This window comes from Arachis hypogaea, chromosome 5 (genome assembly GCF_003086295.3).
Source record: "Arachis hypogaea cultivar Tifrunner chromosome 5, arahy.Tifrunner.gnm2.J5K5, whole genome shotgun sequence".
Taxonomy (NCBI): Eukaryota; Viridiplantae; Streptophyta; class Magnoliopsida; order Fabales; family Fabaceae; genus Arachis; species Arachis hypogaea.
In genome coordinates this window covers 107,830,346-107,850,460 of record NC_092040.1, presented here as the reverse complement: position 1 = coordinate 107,850,460, position 20,115 = coordinate 107,830,346, and the positions used below count along the sequence as shown (strand labels likewise).

Genomic DNA, 20,115 nt, shown 5'->3' with positions numbered 1-20,115 from the left:
GAAGAAAGAGCACAGCATGGTGATACCTGGTTTCCATGATGAGTTAATATATATTTAACATGTCAATGCTTTATAAAATTCATTTTCTGTTTCCATTTTTTTAAATGTAGAGTAGAGGCCCTTGGCCATGTCACTTTCATTTTCATATAGAACAGGATGGTTACTACTTTAATTTTAGCGTATAATCTGCTAAAAGTATTTATTTAATCTGAATTATTTCTATTTTAATTATATTCTAAACTAATTTTTACTCTGCTCGTTTCTTTTAAAAGATGTGAAATAGAAGTCATGAACTAGAGAAGGCCTTAACAATTTGTATGATATTAATTATGTATACCATATTGAATGATTATGAAGTAAATAAAAATGGGTAGTAGCCAACTAAAAATAAAAAAAAAACTGAATGTTTTTCCTTGTACATGGCCTCATGATTCCTGAACATTAGATTAAAATGTATCTAACTCAGTGTTTTCTTCCTTTATACGCCTCATTTGAATCAATTTCTATAAACATAATGTGGGTGACTTTGTTCTGGTCAGGTGCAAGTATTACTTCCACATGTTTTAATTGTTACATACATTTCCTTCATTTTATCTTTGGTGAGAATCTCATTTCTACTTTGTACAAATCATGACAAATGAAACTCTGAAATGAGGAAATCATTGATGCACATTTTCATGATAATAAATTCAAAATTGCAAACAACAACCACAGACCTTGTATCAGTCAATATATTGTTACATGATCAAGCATGCTGCATTCTTATTTTTAAACAGAAAAACCTCAGGGATAACTATGTTTGACGATGTCCATAGTCAATCCATTAGTCTCCGCCTTCAAATTAGCTCATACAACGCCTCATTCCGGGACGAAAACTTAGAAGACTTATTATAAGAGTGTACATTGTGTTGCATCAGATCAAATATAAAATTATTGCTTTTAGACAAAGCATTTACTATGACTGCATAACATAGCAATAGGCACATCCTAGATTTACAACATTATCCCCTGTTGAGATAAAGCTGAATACTAAATTTTTCTCACACAATGATATTAGCAATGCATGATGTTGTTGCCTTGTGTTCCCTAGGTAGATTCTCCCATAAGTTCACAAAGGTAGGATCCCTTAGTAACACATCCTTAGTTATTTCCCCTTTCACAATCCATCGTTTAATGTTTTGTTCTAGTTGCACAACCCTCTCCTTAACATCCTCAAACGGTTTATTGGTGCTAGTCCAGCTGCAAAGCTCTTCCACCTCGGCCCAGAAGGTGGATTCCGTGATAACAGCTTTCGGAGTCCTGTTAGCATGCTCCAGCCACCTCTGAGTGTACCTGTACCTTTTTGGCCTAGCCTTGATCATGTAAGGTCCTGTATCTTCATTCTTGAGGTGGCGATAATAGTTGGCAATGTCTAGCGGCTCCACAAGGCGGCGAAAGCTCGTTCCTAGGTCAATCCAATCTTTCTTACCTTCGAAGTCATCCGGGAGTTCATACCTTTTCAGCATTTCAATGGTCTCATCCCACACCCCTGCAAGCACCAACCTTTTCACATTTGCTTGGAAGTCTCTTGGTTCCTTTTGTACCTTGAAGGCATCAAAGTATCCCTTGTTCAACGCACATGATGCTTTGTATTCTTCCAAATCATTCATGCTTGGCAGAGCTTTCGTGTTTATCTCGTGGCTGATTTTCTTCTCATTCCTTCGTTTTTGCTTTTGCAACTCGCCCGCCGCTCGGAGGCACAGTCTAGCCTTTGGGTTCTGTATTTAGAGCCAACATATCAACAAATTTGAGCTAAATTTTTTAGGCCAATTTCATGCTTGATATATATATATCTCAAAGATTATACAAAATTCCTACACTAGCTGATTCATAGAACTTTACCATAATAAATAACAAATATGTTATGTGTACATAAAAAAGTAGCACTATGTATTTGTGTATAAATACATGTATTGATAAACTCATTTTCAATGTGTACTTTATACTTTAGCATGTACTCTATTTGGATGACTGATTTTTGGTACACATAGCATGGTTGAATAAATAAATGAAATAACCAAATAACTGAGACTTAGCATGCAAGTCTTATCTGGCCTCAAAGGAAATCCTAGTGGGACAAAACCCAGTAGAGTGAAAAACAGCCAAGATGTGTTATTTATGAATGAACAAGGCTAAAAGGAAAGACTAAAAAATTACCATTCCAAGGCCATCCAATGCTGTCACAACATCAGAATTAGAACCATCGGCAGACAAAGGAAGTCTCTCTAGTTGATCTAAGCACACTACATTCTGCATCATCAAGCTATCCTGCAATTCAGCTTCATAGTTTTGAATTTGATGCTGCAGTATGCTACTCTTGGCAACCTCCGAAACTTGCGACAAATCACTCATTTGGGCAGCGTGGAACAAGACTTGCAGAACAGCGTCAGCGTTTCTTATCACAGTTAGCTGTCCATTTCCTGCACAGAAGACGAAGGTTCCAAAGGGCCTATAAGGGCTCAAGTCAACAAAATTGGTCACAGTCTCAAGCAGCAAATTTGTGCTGCCTTTTAAAATACAAGCAGCATGGCTTGTGACAGTCGCTGCATTCCTCATCACGGTGGTGTAGAACTCAGAAGCCGCGCTGGCTCTTGTCGGATCAAGCGCTGAAAGCCTGCTGGTTGCAAAGAGTTGAAGAATTGTGCCAAACATTCGTTCAATAGAAGTGAAAGGTGCAAGCGAAATCCGCGGCACTATGTCAAATCTCATAACAAAGTGTACAAAATAGCGAGACCAATTTTCTCTATTAGTAGCATGAGAGAATATGTGATTGCCAATTAAGGGAGCTCCAAAAGTGATACAGATTGGAGGCCTGTAGTGTTGGTTCTTGTTTGGGTTAAGGTACTCTTCCAAGGTCCAAAATGTTATAAGATTGGCCATTGACGCACCTGAGGAGTGACCTGTAAATATTATTTGCTTCCCTTCTGTGATTGCTTTACTCACCTACAGATATTCCTTTATGCATTAATTACCTTACTCAAATGAAACTAATTGACCAGAAAGTCCAGGGTAACTAAAACAACACAAAACTGAAAAAGTGAGTCATGTTTATGTCATTGGAGAATTGCATTGGGCTCAAAACAAATCTAAATTAACGGTTTAAATAGGTAATTAGAAAATAAAAAAAAATACTGGGTGAGCAAGTTATTTGAAGTTGGTAGTAGTCTGTGTTTCTTGTTTTGTTTCTTTACTTTACTTTTGTTGTGTTGAGCTTTGTGTTTCAAAAAAAAGTTATTAGACTAATTTGATTGAACTTGGTTACTAAAATATCTTAGATTATGTTATTCACTCAATCTAAATTTAATTTATATAACACTAAAGTACTCACACTTAAAATTCTAATATTTAGAACTGCCAATTATGTAGGATTTGGAAAAACTTGGAAACCGGTGATTTCTGACCAATACTAAAAAAAGATGTATTTAAAATTCATGTTACTTAGATTCTTGGTAAAAAGAAATATCAGTTTTCTAGTTGGACCAGTTGGATTTTAACAAAATAACAGAATACAAAATCAGCTAGTTAATAATGTTATGAGTTAGTTACATACCTCGTTTTGGAGTGTGGGATTGCTCATAACCAATTGGAATCTTGTCAAAGAGGCTTCATTGACCAAAGCGGCTTCATCATTGCCAACGCTTCTAAGGGATGGAAAGTGTTCAACATTTATCTTGGTTTCCCCAAATGGTTTGCCATTGGAAGCATACAAATTCGCGACACGCCATGACGCCGGAAAAGCAAAAATATTAACGGCTTCTGAAGAAACCTTTATCTTCTCAAGAACAAAAAGTTTTTCTGGTGACTTGTTAGCTTTAACGGCCGCTGCACAAGCTTTCTTGACAACCTCATCTTTCACTCCTATCATGTCTGAAAGAGACCCTTCAGCCATGTTTAATTCTATATCTACTTATGGTGAATCAAAGCTTTTGTTGTGTGCTTGTTTAATTGGTTTCAGAAATCATAAAGAGTTTGCTCATGACCTTTTATAGACACTGAATTGCGGTGAAGTTGCTATTTTGGTTTGGAGAAGACTCTAAAGTTTTGGAAAAGGTTGGTTAGTTTCCATGGAGAGGGATTTAAATTGCTAAATTGACGAAGACTTTGGTGTAAACTTCGGAGTGGTGGATTGTGGGGTCTATAATGATTTCTACATCCAATCATCAATTTTAAAAACTATATAATTTGTAAGGAAGCAATGAGGAAGATATAAAGAAGCTGCCAATAACTTGGAGATGACTTTGTCACCCAAAAAACCAAAACTACTAATTAGTCACGTTTAAGATAAATATATATATATATAATTTAAAATTCAAAAATTATAAAATAAAAATTATACATAAATTAGACAAATGTCATATTTTTATTTTTAATATTAGATTAACAATTATATTTTTTAAAATTGTGATTTACTGTGATATTTTTCTAAAATGTGGGATGTTTTAATTTAGGGAGTACAAATCAGACCGTATGATTTTTGTACTCGAACCCTTTGATTTGTGTTTAAACAATTAAAAAAATTTTGGAATACACAAATCGGACGGTTGGATTTGTGTACCTCAAATTTTTTTAATTTTTTAAATACAAATTGAAACTCCGATTTGTGTACCCAAAATTTTTAAATTTTTTAAACACAAATCGGACCTTTCGATTTGTGTATCATGATCTTCAAAGTGTTCTTGGTATTCATCGACCTTTCGATTTATGTACCTCTTATAATTTTAAAAAACACAAAAAATTAGAATGTTAAAATATTTCACTCATCGTATTTTCATATTTAATTTTTTTTAACTAACAAACGTTAATACGCTCCAAAAAATAAAAAATACAATATTATTTAAACTTTAAAATCTAAATTTTAAATCCTAAATTCTTACAAGAACAGTGTTTCAATGTATTTTAAGTGCCTGTCTCCAAAGGAATTTCATTATATTTGGGGATCTATATATCTCCCAGATCTTTACAAATTATTGTGTCAAAGTATCATGCTATACCTGTTGACAGATTAATGACTCGTTCATGCTATTACGAGTATGGCAAAAAAAAAAAAGCATGTCTTTCTTAGCCTTCTGTAAAGAACCATATGTTTCCGGTCAAAAGGTAAAACTAAATTTTGCATTACATATTGATCTTATTTTTACAATAATTATTGTTATCTTGATTGAATTTGGCAATGTGAAATTGATCTGCTGTGTTGGATTGTGCAAATGATTAATATAAAAATGATGAATAATATAAATGACTGAATGATATGTGTTATGAAAATGCGAGGGAAAATAAAATATTGATTTCAAGGAAGGGAGAACATTGACTCCAACTCATCACTAGAGGGGATAGTTAGTATTAACAACTATTTGTATAATGTTAGAAAAATATAAGAAATTAACTTTTAAATAGTTAATATTAGTCAATTTTCTATTGTAAAATTATTTTTTAAATATTTATTTTGTAGAATTTAAGGTTTAAGTTTAACAAATTAGTTAATATTAACTAAAAAAAAATCTAATATTGGCTAAAAAAAATAGCTCTAGTTGAATTCATAATATTAATACTCCTCTAGTAAAAGGTAATTGACAATATGCACATTATTGTTCTAACTTTGAAACTATTGCCATCCTTCCCTATCCAAATACATCTTCTCCTTCACTCCCCCAATGGATTATTATAGAGTAGAATGGCATTCTATTGCATGTTTATTCCTCGAGACATTTCAACAAGACTTCTAATGGGCGATTCTTTCTTATGATTAGGAGGCAAAGCTTTCCACCAATTCACCAAAGTAGAACCTTCGAATAACACATCTTTATCCAATTTCCCTTTCTCAAACCATTCCTTTATGCGAGTCTCAAGTTTCAAAACCCTTTCCTTAACATCTTCAAATGAACCATTGTTGTCATTAATTTCTTTCCATAGTTCCTCCAACTCAGCCCAAAAGCATGACTCGGAGTAATCATCTTCACTCTTCATTCTCCCTGCATGCTCAAGCCACCTTTGTAAGTACCTATATCTCTTTGGCCTACTTCCCTTGTCCATGTATGGTCCTCCATCTTTGTCCTTAAAATGGCGATAGTAATTCGCAACATCAAGAGGCTCCACCAGAGTGCGGTACATTGTACCGCGCTCAATCCATTCTGCTTTGCTTTCAAACTCATCGGGGAGTTCATACTTTTTTAGCATCTCCATGATATGATCCCACACGCCTGCCAATTCAAGCCTCTTCACATTTGCTTTGAAGTCTCTTTCATCCTTGTGCACCTTGAAGGCATCATAGTAACTTATCTCACATGTTTCTTTGTAATCTTTCAAATGCTTCATGGTTGCCGCGGCTTTCTCATTAAATTCCCTGTTGACTTTCTCTTCATTTTTGTATTTCTGTTTCTGCCACTCGCCAGCTGCTCGAAGGCGCAATCTTGCTTTTGTGTCCTGAAACTAAAACCAACATATTAGCTAAATGTTTCACTAAAATTTTAGAAATTAATGTTAGGGAGACATAATGATATGATATCAAGTGTAATCACTAAAGTGTATGGAGCCTATCTATTCTTGCAAATTTCACGTTCCACAAATAGTATATCTTTTTATGCTTGAAATAGTAAAAACTGAATAACTAAAAGGTTAAAAAAGGTACCAGTCCAAAACTGTCACCATCAGCAGCCAAAGAAAGCTCCTCCAGTTGATCCAAGTACACTACATTCGAAATTTCAAAACTTTGCTGGAATTCAACCTCATACCTCAAATGTTGCATTATGCTTTTCTTGGAAACATCAGAAACTTCTGACATGTCGTTTATCCGAGCAGTGTAGAATAAAAGTTGCAAGACAACATCTGAATTTCTTACCACAACCGGTGGTTGATCTGCGGCACAGAAAATGAAGTTTCCAAAGGGTCGGTAAGGACTTAAATCAACGAGATTGGGTAGAGTCTCAAGTAGCAAATTTGTGTCATCCATGAGATTCGAGATAACATAGCTTGTAACTGTTGCTGTGTTTCTCATCACAGTTGAGTAAAATTCAGAAATCACACGGTCTGTTTCCGAATCGGTGCCAGAAGATTTGGACTTTGGATTGAAGAGTTGGAGAATTGAGCTGAAAATTGGCTGAATAGAATGGAAAGGAGCAAACAAAATCCGTGGCATTATGTCCAAAGTGGTAATAAAATGTGTGAAGTGGTGAGACCAATTTTCCCTCCTTGTGGCATGAGAGAATATGTGATTGCCAATTAAGGGAGACCCAAAAGTTATACATTGGGGAAGCTTGTGGTTTTTGTTCTTGTTATTGTTAGTTAGGTACTCTTCCAAGACCCACAATGTTGCAAGAATGGCCATTGCAGCACCAGAAGAGTGCCCTGTAAACATTAACTGCTTCCCTTTTGTCATAGCTTCTTTCACCTACATTACCCATATTTAATGAGAAAGTTTAACCAAAATTAAAAAGTATAGAATGACTGAAAATAACATTAAAGGTTTCTTGGTTATCATGTGGACCTTGAATTACCACAATAAAACCAACATGAGTAAGAAAGTCTTTAACAAAATTGGAAATGGGTTGAAAATTTCCTATCAAAATTCAACAAGGTTAAGCTAAATAAGGAACTCACAAAAACATTTAATCACCCGTGAAAACTAATACAATTTTATTTTATTTTATTTTTTCACGTATTGTGAGGAGAGATAATAATACATAAATTGTACTCAATATATAATTAAAAAAAATGATGATTGAGAGTCCTAATAAATAATTCATCATTTAAATTATCTTTCTAATGCTTAAATAAGTAAAATTCTATGATTATCCTAATTATCCTCCTAATGTTTAAATAGCTAAAATTCTAATATTAAAATGATACTTTGACTTAAAATAATGAAATACAAAGAAAATTACTTAATATTTGATTAAAACTTAAAAGTATCAACTCAAACGTGATTCAACACTACTAACTTTGTTCTTTCAACTAAAAGCTATAAAATAAAAACGAAAACTACTATCTGTTGTTCATTTTTTTAAATGAGAAGATCATGCATTTGGATCGGGTCACTCATTGACGTTGGCCCATGTCCAAAAAAAATTCATCCATTCCCAACAAAAGCGATCAATTTAATAACATTTACATACCTCATGTTTAAGAGATGAATTGCTTAAAATTGATTCGAATCTCAGCTGAAAAGCTTCATTCACCAAGGCAGCTTCATCATTGCCAATACTTTTAAGTGAAGGAAACAATTGCTGGTTTATCTTTGTTACCCCGTAAGATTTGTCAACGAACCAATCACTTGAAGCCCATGATCCATGAAAGCTGATAATAATAAGGTCAGCTTCCAACCAACTCCTGTTCTTCTTTTCAAGAAGATAATACTTCTTTGGAGATTTGTGAGCTTTGAATGCCAAAGCACACGCTTTCTTGATTAAATCCACTCTCAATCCCAATAGGGAATCTTCATGTGATTGAGGGAGATCCTTGTCCACCCCAGAAGCTTTGGAGTCTCCATAGCAACAATTCCGAAAATTAAAAAGGGACATTTTTTTTTTTGCTTTTTGGGGATATATGTAAGAGCTGCGTCCTATATATGCAGTTTCAGAAAGTTTTGTTCTTTGCTTACAATTTAGTGATTCACAACTTTATTATATGTGCTGCCTTTTCTTATATTGATGGAGGCACATTCAGATTAAATAAATTACTATATTGAAAAAAAAAAAACAAAAAAACAAAAAGACAATATATGCTATAAACTTGTATAATATCAATAAGTCAATACCAAATCTTCGAACTTCGAAGAAAAGGGGTTCCAAACAAAAGTATAATTCTCTACTCCACAATATTTATTTTATTTTATTTTACAATTATTTTAATTATACATTAAAATTAGTTATCAAATAATTAATTTATATAAAATATATATTAAAATATTTACATTAAATAATATATATATTAATACACAAATATATAATAACTGATTTACTGGTTAATTTTTATTATGCATATAGCATTTTTTTATTTTTAAGACGTTAAAAATTTTATGTCATTTGTAATATCTAGTTAGTATTTTTTTTTCATTTACATAATTGTATATAGAACATAAATGCTCCAAGTCAACACTTCAAGAAAAAAATGATTAATTTTAGCTCAAATACAAAGTAAATATATTAGAAAAATATTAGTTTCTTAATTTATGTGATATAAAATGTGAATTCATTATTCTAAATTATTTTAAAGCAAAGAATAAATATAATATTTATCAATTATATTTATAAAAAGGTATATTTTGTGTAAAGGTAGTTTTATCTGCTTATAATAAAAGAAATTGCCTACTTAAGGTTCTTTTATTTTGTTAGTCTATATTTATTATTATTATTATTATTATTATTATTATTATTATTATTATTATTATTATTATTATTTTGGTGGATAATTATTGCCATTTTTCAACAAAGCGAGTATTTTATAAATCTACTTTATCTTCACAGGAAGTTTCGTTTTCTATAGGGTGACTCAACTAACCGTGTGTCCGTGTGACCGTGTGTTATATTTATTATTATTATTATTATTATTATTATTATTATTATTATTATTATTATTATTATTATTATTATTATTTTGGTGGATAATTATTGCCATTTTTCAACAAAGCGAGTATTTTATAAATCTACTTTATCTTCACAGGAAGTTTCGTTTTCTATAGGGTGACTCAACTAACCGTGTGTCAGTGTGACCGTGTGTTATATTTAAGGAAAAGTATAGGTAACTAATAACATTTTTGAACAATGTGTGAACAATGTGAATTAATAGGATTAAAAGAGTAAATTTAATGAGTAGCATTAAATTAGGGTGTAGTGTACTTGTATTTGATTGGTGATTGTTCATGTTGTTCAAGATAATCAATAACCATTGTTCTCCTAGCACTCCCCTATATTTAAATATAAAGCCAATTGTCATTTGTAAATTATAATTGCTTTTTGGTGTCTAAATATGCAATTTAGAAAATTTTGAAAACCTATACATTAACGTTATAACATGGATGACCATTGACCATATATGACTTGGATGACTCAATTTTTTTACGTTGCAATATTTTTTTTTATTTTACAAGTATTTTGAATTCTATTCTCTCTCACTTTTTATATATGATATTAGTAAATATATTAATCATTCTTCTCTTTTTTTCTACACTATTAATATTTCTCTCTTTACATTTTTTTATTTTATGTTTGTTACATCTTCCTTATTTATTTATTTTGTTATTTTATAACACGTTATTAGCACGAAACTCTAACGAAATTTTAGAAAAACTCCAGGTAACAAATTTTCATTATGTCGAAACTCTCTCATCTTGATTTAATGGATTTTGGAAATACCATTAAGGCTAAAAATAATACATCCCAAAAAGATAAAGTCAAAGCCATAATTTTTCTTCGTCGTTATCTTGACGTATAATTGAAAAATAAATATCCCACATTAAAAGATCCTGCAGATTTGTGAAAAGACTTTGAAAAAAGGTACAATCATCAAAAGACAGTGATACCTCCTCAAGCCCAATATGTTAGAGAAAACTTTCTCGACCTTCCATGCCTCGAATGTGTTCCTGCAGTAGCAATCGAGAAAAAAAATTAAAAATATTTTGAGTTAATTTCTTGCATTCTTGTTGCTAAACGCAACAATGAATTGCTTTTAAAGAATCATGAAGCGCGCCCAGAAGCAAATGCGGCAAATTATAACCCCAGAAGAGGTAAATGGCAAGATTTTGATAACAAGAAAAATTATGGAAGGAAAAGAAATTATGTTCACAAGAAAGGATCTCACAAGAAGTGGGATAAGGAAAGTAACAATGAGTAAAGTAAATCAATTGAGGATAAATGCTTCCGTTGTGGTGGAAAAGGCCATTGGTCACGTACCTGTCGTACCCCAAAGGTACCTAGTTGATCTTTATCAAGTATCCTTGAAAAAGGATGACAAAGGAAAGGAAACAAATTTTGTTTCAAATGATGAAAATTCCACCACGCAATATGATGTATCTAGATTATGAAGAAACGTATTCTCCTGTAGTTGATGCGATAACATTGCGTTATTTGGTCAGTTTGTCTGCATATCATAAACTGCATATGCATTTAATGGATGTGGTAACAGCCTATTTATACGGCTCATTAGATTGTGATATCTATATGAAAGTCCTTGAAAGATTAAAGATATCTAAACCATCTAATGAATATACTCAGTCAAATTGCAAAGATCTTTATATGGTCTGAAGTAATCTGGACAAATGTGGTATAATCGTCTTACTGAGTATCTGGCCAAAAACAGATTCAAGAATGATGATATTTGTCCATGCGTTTTCATAAAGAAAACTGCATTTGGATTCATTATAATTGCTGTGTACGTTGATGATTTAAATATCATTGGAACTCCTGAAGAGATTCCAACAATTATAAAAACTCTAAAAAAAAAGTTTGAGATGAAAGATCTTAGAAAGACTAAATTTTGTCTCGGCCTGCAGATCGAGCATACAAAAAATGGGATCTTTATTCATCAAGCGACATACACAGAAAAGATTTTATATGGATAAGTCACATCCCTTGAGTATCCCAATGATCGTAAGATCTTTGGATGTGGAGAAGGATCAATTCCGTCCTAAGGAAAAAAATGAAGATATCATTGGTCTTGAAGTATCATATCTTAGTGCCATTGGAGCACTAATGTATCTTGCTAATAATATGCGACCTGACATATCATTCGCGGTGAATTTACTAGCAAGGTATAATTCATCTCAAACCAGAAGACATTGGAGTGGAATCAAGCAAATCTTTCGATATCTTCATGGAACGGTTGATATGGGATTGTTTTATCCCTATGGATCTAAGTCACAACTAGTTGGCTATGTAGATGCTGTATACTTGTCTGATCCACACAAAGGGAGATCTCAAACAGAATACCTGTTCACATATGGTGGTACAACTATATCATGGAGGTCCACGAAACAGACGATAGCAGCAACATCATCTAATCATGCTGAAATATTAGCAATATACGAAACAAGTCGCGAGTGTTTTTGGCTTAGGATTTTGATCCAATATATTCTGTCATCATGTGGACTGATTGATCATAAGATAGCTCCAACTATCCTGTTTGAAGATAATACAACATGCATTGCTAAACTTAAAGGCGGATACATCAAAGGTGATAGAATAAAGCATATTTCTCCCAAATTTTTCTTCACTCATGATCTTCAAAAGCAGGGGACAATTGATATCCAACAGATCCGCTCAAATGACAATCTGGCAGATTTATTCACAAAGTCACTCCCAAAATCCTCCTTTGAAAGATTGGTGCATGAGATTGAGATTCGCCGATTTCGAGATTTTAAATGATGTCGACAAGAGGGGGAGGTTGTACTCTTTTTTTCCTTGGTCAGGTTTTTTTTTTCATTGGATTTTTCTTGACAAGATTTTTAATGAGGCAGTCTCCATCACAAAGGATTTTGTACTCTTTTTCCTTCATTAAGGTTTTTCCCCACTGGATTTTTCTTTAGTAAAATTTTAACGAGACATAATCCTTAATGGTCATACAAGGAGGAGTGTTACAATATGGATGACCATTGACTATGTATGACTTTGATGGCTCAATTTTCCTATAGTGAAGTGCCATATTACCAAAGAGATTACATTTAATGAAAGAGGAAAAAGATGACTCTTGTATATGTATAAATAGGAGATTAAGCCTCCGTTAATTATACACAGCAATAAAAAATTCTCTCTCTTTTTACGTTGCAATACTTCTTTCTCTCTCTTTCTTTATTTTACAAGTATTTTAAATTCTATGATCTCTCACTCTTTATATATAATATTAGTAAATATATTAATCATTTTCCTCTTTCTTTCTACACTATTAATATCTCTCTCTTTATATTTTTTATTTTATATTTATTACCTCTTCCTTATTTATTTATTTAGTTATTTTATAACAATTAATACAAATTACGAATAAGTTTTGAAGTTCACACACATAAACATAAAAAGTCAAGAAACAAAACAAGCATCTATTTAATTTCAGACGCACCCATGTTTTGCACTTTTGCTCTGTTGGAACAGACCCGCGTTATTGTTTTCCTTTTCAACTTTTCTATTAATAAATTATATTAGTGCCAAAAAACTTTTAAAAGTAATTCAACTACCACGTTAATAAAAATAATATTGGTATTGTTTTTTTACTTAAATAATAAGGAATGAATATTATTATTTCTATTTTAATAATATCATTCTTTTTTTATAAAATTATATAAATATAGAATAAGAAAAATCATGTATATGAAGTAATATTATAAAAATATAGAAATAATAATACCATTATCCAAATAATATTGGTATGTTTATTTCCCGCGTAGTATCCCACATAAAAGGAATACAGAAGGCACCTAGAAATGGTGTAAGCCACTAATAAGCCGTGCAGCACTGGTTCTTCACCGTCTTTTTGTTATACTTTTCTTGGAATCTTAGAAAAGCATAGTAACAGATGTAAATAAAAATTGAAAATTACTTGATCAAATTAAAAAGGAAGCCAGAGAGACAACATAATAAAATAAGATAAGAGTAGCCTGGCAATTTATACCTTATTCGCGGGTATTCAATTCGGACCAATCTGTTTGGGTAGGATTGTTTACTCTACCTGTTGCGAATAGGGTAGGGTTGTCTACTCTACGAGTAGGATAAGGTACGGGTTCAAGATATACCCTACTCTACTTTATCTACACCTCTAATATATTATATAATATATATGTAAAAGTTATATATGTAATGAAGAAAGTGAGTGTTGAATCCACAATCTTTCTTTTATAAAAATTTGAAATAACTACTAAACTAGTTGATGATAATATTATTTGTAATTTTATGTTAGATTTTTTTAAGATTTTATTATTTTTATTTTTAATTTAAACTTAATATTTTATTTTTTATTTTATTAATATGTATGCAATTTGGAATGGTTGAATTTTATATTTGTTTGAAATTTTTTTATTTTTCTGCAGGTAGAGTCAGGTAGGGTAGGGTTTAGAATTTTAGGGCGCGGATAGGGTTAGGGTTGAGAAATTCTCAACCCGTGGGTAGGGTATGGTAGAATTTAAAAAAAAATTTCAACCCGCGAGTAGGGTTAGGGTAGAGTCCAAACGTTACCTTACCCTACCCATTGCCGACCCTACATAAGAGATGTTCGATGGAGACTTTGTCTTAGGTGGAGAAAATATATTCAGGTCTTTGGTGGTCTTAAAAGAAAAAATTATAAAATAAAATAGTAAATTACATAAATGCGCTCATCTTCTTCATCTTCTCCCATTTTCTTCTTCTTCTCACATTTTTTTCTCCGTAGCCACTGCCACTACGAGCATTTCTGTTGTATCTCCTTTCATGACGGCCCCGCCTCCGTATCCACCACCACCTCCACCAGCCCTGACTCTAACCAACGGCGAGATAAAAGAACTGACACTCCTGACCACAGATTCCTTAATAGGGGTACACTGGTCAAAATCCAAGTTCACAAGCTTAACAACCATGGAAGAGGACACAGTTTTCCAAGAGCCTCGTCTTGGGATAGAAGCGAAATTTTTCTTTCTGTGTGAACCCCTCTCTCTTAAACCCATCAAAGGCTTAGGAGTTCCAACAAGAGGGTGTCTTTCAGGAAGCGGTTTGGCATCCCGAACAATGGAAACGGGCGAACAGAGTTCCAGCCTGTCAACGTAGATAAACTGGCCGAGCTGCATCTTGTTGCTCAAAACGAAGTCGTGTTGGTCAGAAGGGAGTGCGGCGTAGATGGAGTGTAAGGAATCAGACAGCTTGATGTAGAAGCCGTGTTTGGGGAAGAGGCTCTTCTCGTCAAGCTTTGCAGGGACTATGTCGGTTATTTGTAGGAGGGAGCTACGGTGTTCGCTCGTTGGCTTTTCGCCTGTTTTCAGGCCTTCTAGAAGCTTCCGGAGGATTCCAAGTGCCAGGTGATGGCGGCTCCTCGTGGCGGCTCTGCTCCTCCTTTCAGCGGCGTCCCCAACAAGAGGGGGTGATGGAAAAAAGATGAAAGAAAGGACAAAAATATAATTTTAAAATAAAAGTATTCATAAAAATATTTAAACATATATATAATTATTATATTATTAATAAAAATTTTAAATCTAAACCATTGATTTAAAATTTAATGGCCATGATTTATAGAGAATCTTAGATCATAAAAATCTTAAAAATACTTTCCCCACTCAAAAAAGCTCCTCTGGTTGCTAAATACTCGGGATGTGCTCTTTTATTTCTTTGGGTCTTAGTAATCAGGATGTAATATATTGCATAATATGGTAAATCTTTTACGCGTTACATATTTCAAAAAGGGTTAAGTACTGAAATCGTCCCTAAGGTAAGAGGCGAAAATTAAATTCGTCCCCGACATTTTTTTGCTTTTAAAATAATCCCGAACGCTCAGAAACACTTTAAAATCATCCTCAAGTGCATTAAAAAAATTTTAATTACAATTCTGCCCCTGAACCCATTGACGTTTGGTGTTTTATTCTCGCGAAAGGGGTTCCTTCTCTGAGTAACGTTACCCTAAGGAAAACTGATCCTTCACCTTCAATGATGCCCTAACAGAGTGATAGCTGGCCTGATTTAGTAGCGTCACTGCGTTTGCATTGCGTGGAAAAGAGTGGGAGAGGAGCTCATTCTCATGGAAGTCATCTCGAATCAGGTACGTGTGTAGCATTTGTTTCGGTTTTTTCGAGCTTGAACTACATAATCACTCATGGGTATTCATTGGTTTACAAATGGGATTTGGGTGTGATTTATGTTTGTAGGTTTTAGGTGATGGGAACCTTTAACCTGAGTGTCTACTATGGTGGTAGATTTGGATATGACAATGGTACATTGGAGTATATAGAGGGAGAAAGGACAGTGATCGAAGATATTGATATGGATTGCTGGTCTGTTTTTGAGGCATATGTTGAGGTGGGACAGTTTGGGTATACAAAGGAAAAGATTTCAGGTTTTTGGTATAAGGACCCAAGTTCTGAATGGTTAGAGAAGGATCTGAAGTTAATTGATGGAGACAGAGATGCCATTGAGATGTGTAAAATAGCGGGGAAGAGGCATCATGTTGGGCTCTATGTGGTCCATAAAATTGAGGATGCTGAAGAATTTCCCGAAGTAGGGTTTCTTGATGTTGGAGGCCAGAGTGAACAAGGTCAGGAGGCGCAGAGGGGCAATGATGAAGAGGTACATAATGAAAAGAAGTTGGTGGTATTTCAGGATGAACAGGGTTAGGAGGTGGAAAGGGACAATGTGAAGAAGCTTGATGAAGGAGATAAATTGAACCCGGAGGAGCAGGTTAAATCGAATAGTGACGATAATAGCGATGACGAGGATTTCATTCCATCTGCTGATGAGGTTGACAGTGCAGATGATGTGATGTTTACAGACAGTGAAGAGGAGTACGATGATGAGAGCGGATTTGATGAAGTACGAGGTGGGACTGATGGTAATCGGGTTGATAAAGGAAAAGGGGTTGCAGGAGGTGATTTCAGTGATGAGGAAGGGTTCAATAGTGATGAAGTTGATGTAGATTATGAAGTGGGTGGTGGTTCAGAGAAAGAGGACAATGAGGATGATGATAACCATGAAGCTAGTCGATATCCAATACATAGAGATGTGAAAGACATGACAATTTACAAATGGGAAGTTGGAACTGTATATGCTTCAAGGGAGGAATTCAAGGACACTGTTACAGCTTATGCAGTGCAAACAAGAAGGGGACTGAGGTATGCCAAGCTTGACTTGGTGAGAGTGAGGGCTGTTTGTCAAGAGGGTTGTCCGTTTTGGTTATACACAGCAAAAATGAGTGAGGAAGAGACTTGGCAACTTAGGTCAATGAACCTTAAGCATACCTGTGGCCAGTCACACAGGGTAAGGATACTGCATACTGGTTGGTTGAGTAGGGCATTTAGGAAGAAAGTGGAAGGTAACCCAAAGGTAAAGATAAAGGACCTGGTCAACAAGGCACAAAGAAAATGGAATTTGACAGTGACAACTTCAATGACAGCTAGGTCTAGACAAGCTGCATTAGATGAGATTCAGGGAGCTTACCGGAAGTAGTACAAAAGGATTGCTGACTACTTCTCGGAGCTGCTACGGGCTAATCCAGGGTCATCAGTCATGCTCAAGGTCCAGAGGTCCCCTGATTTCGAGGTTGAGGACCAGCACCAGGGGTTAAACAATTATTGCATATTTCAAAGGGTATATGTGTGTCTAGCTGCTTGCAAGAAGAGCTTCCTGCAGTGTAGAAAGTTTATGGGATTGGATGGGTGTTTTCTAAAGACACCTCAAGAAGGGCAGTTGTTGACAGCGATAGGGTGGGATCCTAATGATCAAATGCTTCCAATCGCGTATGCCGTTGTGAAGGCAGAGACTAAAGACACCTGGAAGTGGTTTCTCCGGCTGCTAATTGATGATTTTGGAGTTGAGATCATTGGGAAAACAACCTTCATGTCTGATCAGCAGAAGGTAAATTGGTTGATAAATATATTTGTTGATACATATATTTAAATTCTGGATATTGAAGCTTTTCTCCTTTATTCAAACAATTATTGTAATGTTACACAATTTTACCTGCTCTGTTAGGGTCTCTTGCCTGCTTTCGATGAAGTCATCCCAGGAGTAGACCATAGGTTCTGTGTCCGCTATTTTTACAGCAACTTCAAGAAAAAAATTTTCTGGACTACAGTTGAATTTGGACACAAGAGGGGAGGATGCAAGAAGCCATCCCTGGATGTAAGTGTGTGTATTTCATGTATGTTAGGGTTACATTATCATTTATTCATCAACTGCATTCTTTAATGTGTTTCAAGCCCAACAACCTAGTCAAGCTGCTAGCAAGAGAACCAGAGGAGGGAGGAAGCCTTCATCTAGCAGACCCATGACCAGTTCTAAGGCTTCATCACAGCCTGTTATGCAATCTGCAAGTGGAGGTATGAGAAGGTCCACCAGGTCTAGATCATCATCTCAACCCCAACCAGCCACCAAAACATCTAAACCCAACTCAACCAAATCCAGGTCCAAGTCCACATCATCCTCAACTAGGCCCAACAGTCCACCAGCAGGTACTCTTCACCGAAGGCCCAAGAGAAAGCCCACCAGAAGCATCACACAGCAACCACCACCACCAAAGGAGATGGGTGCAGCCAGCTCCAACCAACCAGCCAGGACTGTCTCCTTCAGCCACAGAATTCCACTTCATGTATCTCCAAGAAAGCTGAGGCTCATGGCAAAATTTTCACCAAAACTTTGGAAAAAACTTTAGACTATTGTGAAAATTTGAGTTGTGCTATTATTAATGTACTTTTGATTGAGTAGACACAATGTGTGTGACACTTATTTTGGTTTGTTTGAAACTTACACAACATAGTTTGTGATTCAACTTTCTTAGTGAGCAACAGTCTTGCTCTAGGTTTCTGGATATCCTAGGAATCCCCTGATTTTGTTGTTATTTTCTTACCCTACAGACTATATTTTGTTCTGTGTCCATGTAATGAAATTCATGGTGACTGAAGTTTCCACCTTTTGGTGTTATTTTGCTATACTTATTAATCAATTATACATAGTTGTGTTCTGGCTAATATTATCTGGTTCTGTTTAATGAATTTCCACCTTTAAGTTGATATGTTGTAAAGTTGATTAACACAATTCATCAATCACAATTTCCAGGCTAACATATAAATTTTTCTTTCCAATTAATTGTCAAATTACAAGGACATCATTTCACTCACATAATTAATCACCAAAACCCTCAACCAAACCCACATGTTCATTCAACACCCAGTACAACTCAATTTACATAACTCAGACCCAATCAAACAAATCCAAACTGCACCCTAAATTCTCCCCTAATTTCATCAATCATACTTCAACGGCATCACACATGCTACCTCCTGCCTCTGATTAAACCAAATCTGCCACCAGAAGCAAAATAACACCACCCACCCAAAAATCCTTAACACTGTAGCAACCTTGAACTTCCACTCAATGTCCCTCACTTTTGCTTTCATGGCCGCAACTTTCCTCTTCATCCTTGCAACATGAGAATCGTCACTGTCTACTTCTGGGTCTGCCCATCGGAAGAAATCACACTCGTCTTGGATCTACAGCAACCCATCAGAGTTAGTGCCCAGAACAAACAATACATTGCCATCACCCACCTACAGAAACTTAAATCTCTAACCTCATAGTAGACACACTCCCAAAATCGTCACCCAGGGTTGTTCCTTGTTCCCAAAACTCTAAGCACGGGTCTCTCCCCATGCCGACACACAAGCTCCCTTTTCTGCACAGACGACCTACTCCGACACGACCGTGAGCTCTCGGCAGCCATGGCTCCACTCACCTTCGCAAGCCCTATCTCCTGCTCTGCTTCTTTGGTTAGGGATGACAGCTCTGATTTAATCCCAACCCTCCCCAAACCATGATTTTATAAAAATAAATAAATAAACAAATAAATTAATTTTATTAATTAAAAGCTGCAACAGGCACTAACGGCTACAAGGGCAAAAGTGTCCAAAAAATTTGTTTTAAGCAGGGAAGGATGATTTTAAAGTGTTTCTCAGTGTTCGGAATGATTTTAATAACAAAAAAGGTCGGAGACGAATTTGATTTTCGCCCCTTATCTTAGGACAATTTCAGAATTAACCCTTTCAAAAACTATTGTATTTTAATGTTAAATAAAAAATCCTTTACTTTTAAAATCCGAACTTTTTAAAAATTTTGTACATATTTCATCTACGATTTGTTCAATTTTGCCTGTAATACACAATCACAAACTCTCAACCATGACTACAAAATGTGGCTACCAAGTGATATTTTTAGTCTAATTCCCTTCGAGGTAGTGCTCTGAATTTATAGAAGCTCAACCTCTATAAATCGTGATCTAAAATTGGGATTTACGACCTCTCTTAAATTGTGAAGCTTAACCACAATTTTCTTTCAATTGCTACTTGTTATAAATTGTGGATAAGAACCATAATTTACATTCTTTTTCTTTGCTCTAAAATCATGGATAAATCCTAGAATAAAATCACAATCC

The 20,115-nt window shown here is 34.6% G+C and overlaps 2 protein-coding genes across 5 annotated transcripts; both read right to left on the bottom strand.

The window, feature by feature from the left end:
• Positions 1-651: 651 nt before the first annotated feature.
• On the bottom strand, positions 652-4,300 carry LOC112802586 (protein EDS1L). The gene is made up of 3 exons (XM_025845851.3): positions 3,590-4,300; positions 2,197-2,982; positions 652-1,757 (listed from the first exon to the last, which is right to left on the bottom strand). Exons 1-3 carry the CDS (start codon positions 3,926-3,928, stop codon positions 1,041-1,043), a joined length of 1,842 nt encoding a protein of 613 aa, XP_025701636.1. The 5' UTR covers positions 3,929-4,300; the 3' UTR covers positions 652-1,040.
• A 1,244-nt stretch (positions 4,301-5,544) lies between these two features.
• On the bottom strand, positions 5,545-8,839 carry LOC112802585 (protein EDS1L). 4 transcript variants are annotated; one of them, XM_025845850.3, is made up of 3 exons: positions 8,148-8,839; positions 6,665-7,423; positions 5,545-6,465 (listed from the first exon to the last, which is right to left on the bottom strand). In XM_025845850.3, the coding sequence occupies exons 1-3, from the start codon at positions 8,550-8,552 to the stop codon at positions 5,719-5,721; spliced, it is 1,911 nt and encodes a 636-aa protein (XP_025701635.1). In that variant the 5' UTR covers positions 8,553-8,839; the 3' UTR covers positions 5,545-5,718. The 4 variants fall into 4 exon arrangements, with proteins under 4 accessions (XP_025701635.1, XP_072093862.1, XP_025701634.1 ...); XM_072237761.1 differs by having other exon boundaries at positions 6,665-7,132; positions 8,148-8,826; XM_025845849.2 differs by having other exon boundaries at positions 5,545-6,459; positions 8,148-8,824.
• Positions 8,840-20,115: the final 11,276 nt, after the last annotated feature.

Bases quoted from the DNA above. Each gene is read 5' to 3' on its own strand.
- LOC112802585 (XM_025845850.3), bottom strand. From the start codon at position 8,552: ATGTCCCTTTTTAATTTTCGGAATTGTTGCTATGGAGACTCCAAAGCT. The intron at 7,424-8,147 runs GTATGTAAATGT...TGGGTAATGTAG, and splicing joins ATTCATCTCTTAAACATGAG to GTGAAAGAAGCTATGACAAA. The intron at 6,466-6,664 runs GTACCTTTTTTA...TGTTGGTTTTAG, and splicing joins ATGGTGACAGTTTTGGACTG to TTTCAGGACACAAAAGCAAG.
- LOC112802586 (XM_025845851.3), bottom strand. From the start codon at position 3,928: ATGGCTGAAGGGTCTCTTTCAGACATGATAGGAGTGAAAGATGAGGTT. The intron at 2,983-3,589 runs GTATGTAACTAA...GAATATCTGTAG, and splicing joins ATCCCACACTCCAAAACGAG to GTGAGTAAAGCAATCACAGA. The intron at 1,758-2,196 runs GTAATTTTTTAG...CTCTAAATACAG, and splicing joins CATTGGATGGCCTTGGAATG to AACCCAAAGGCTAGACTGTG.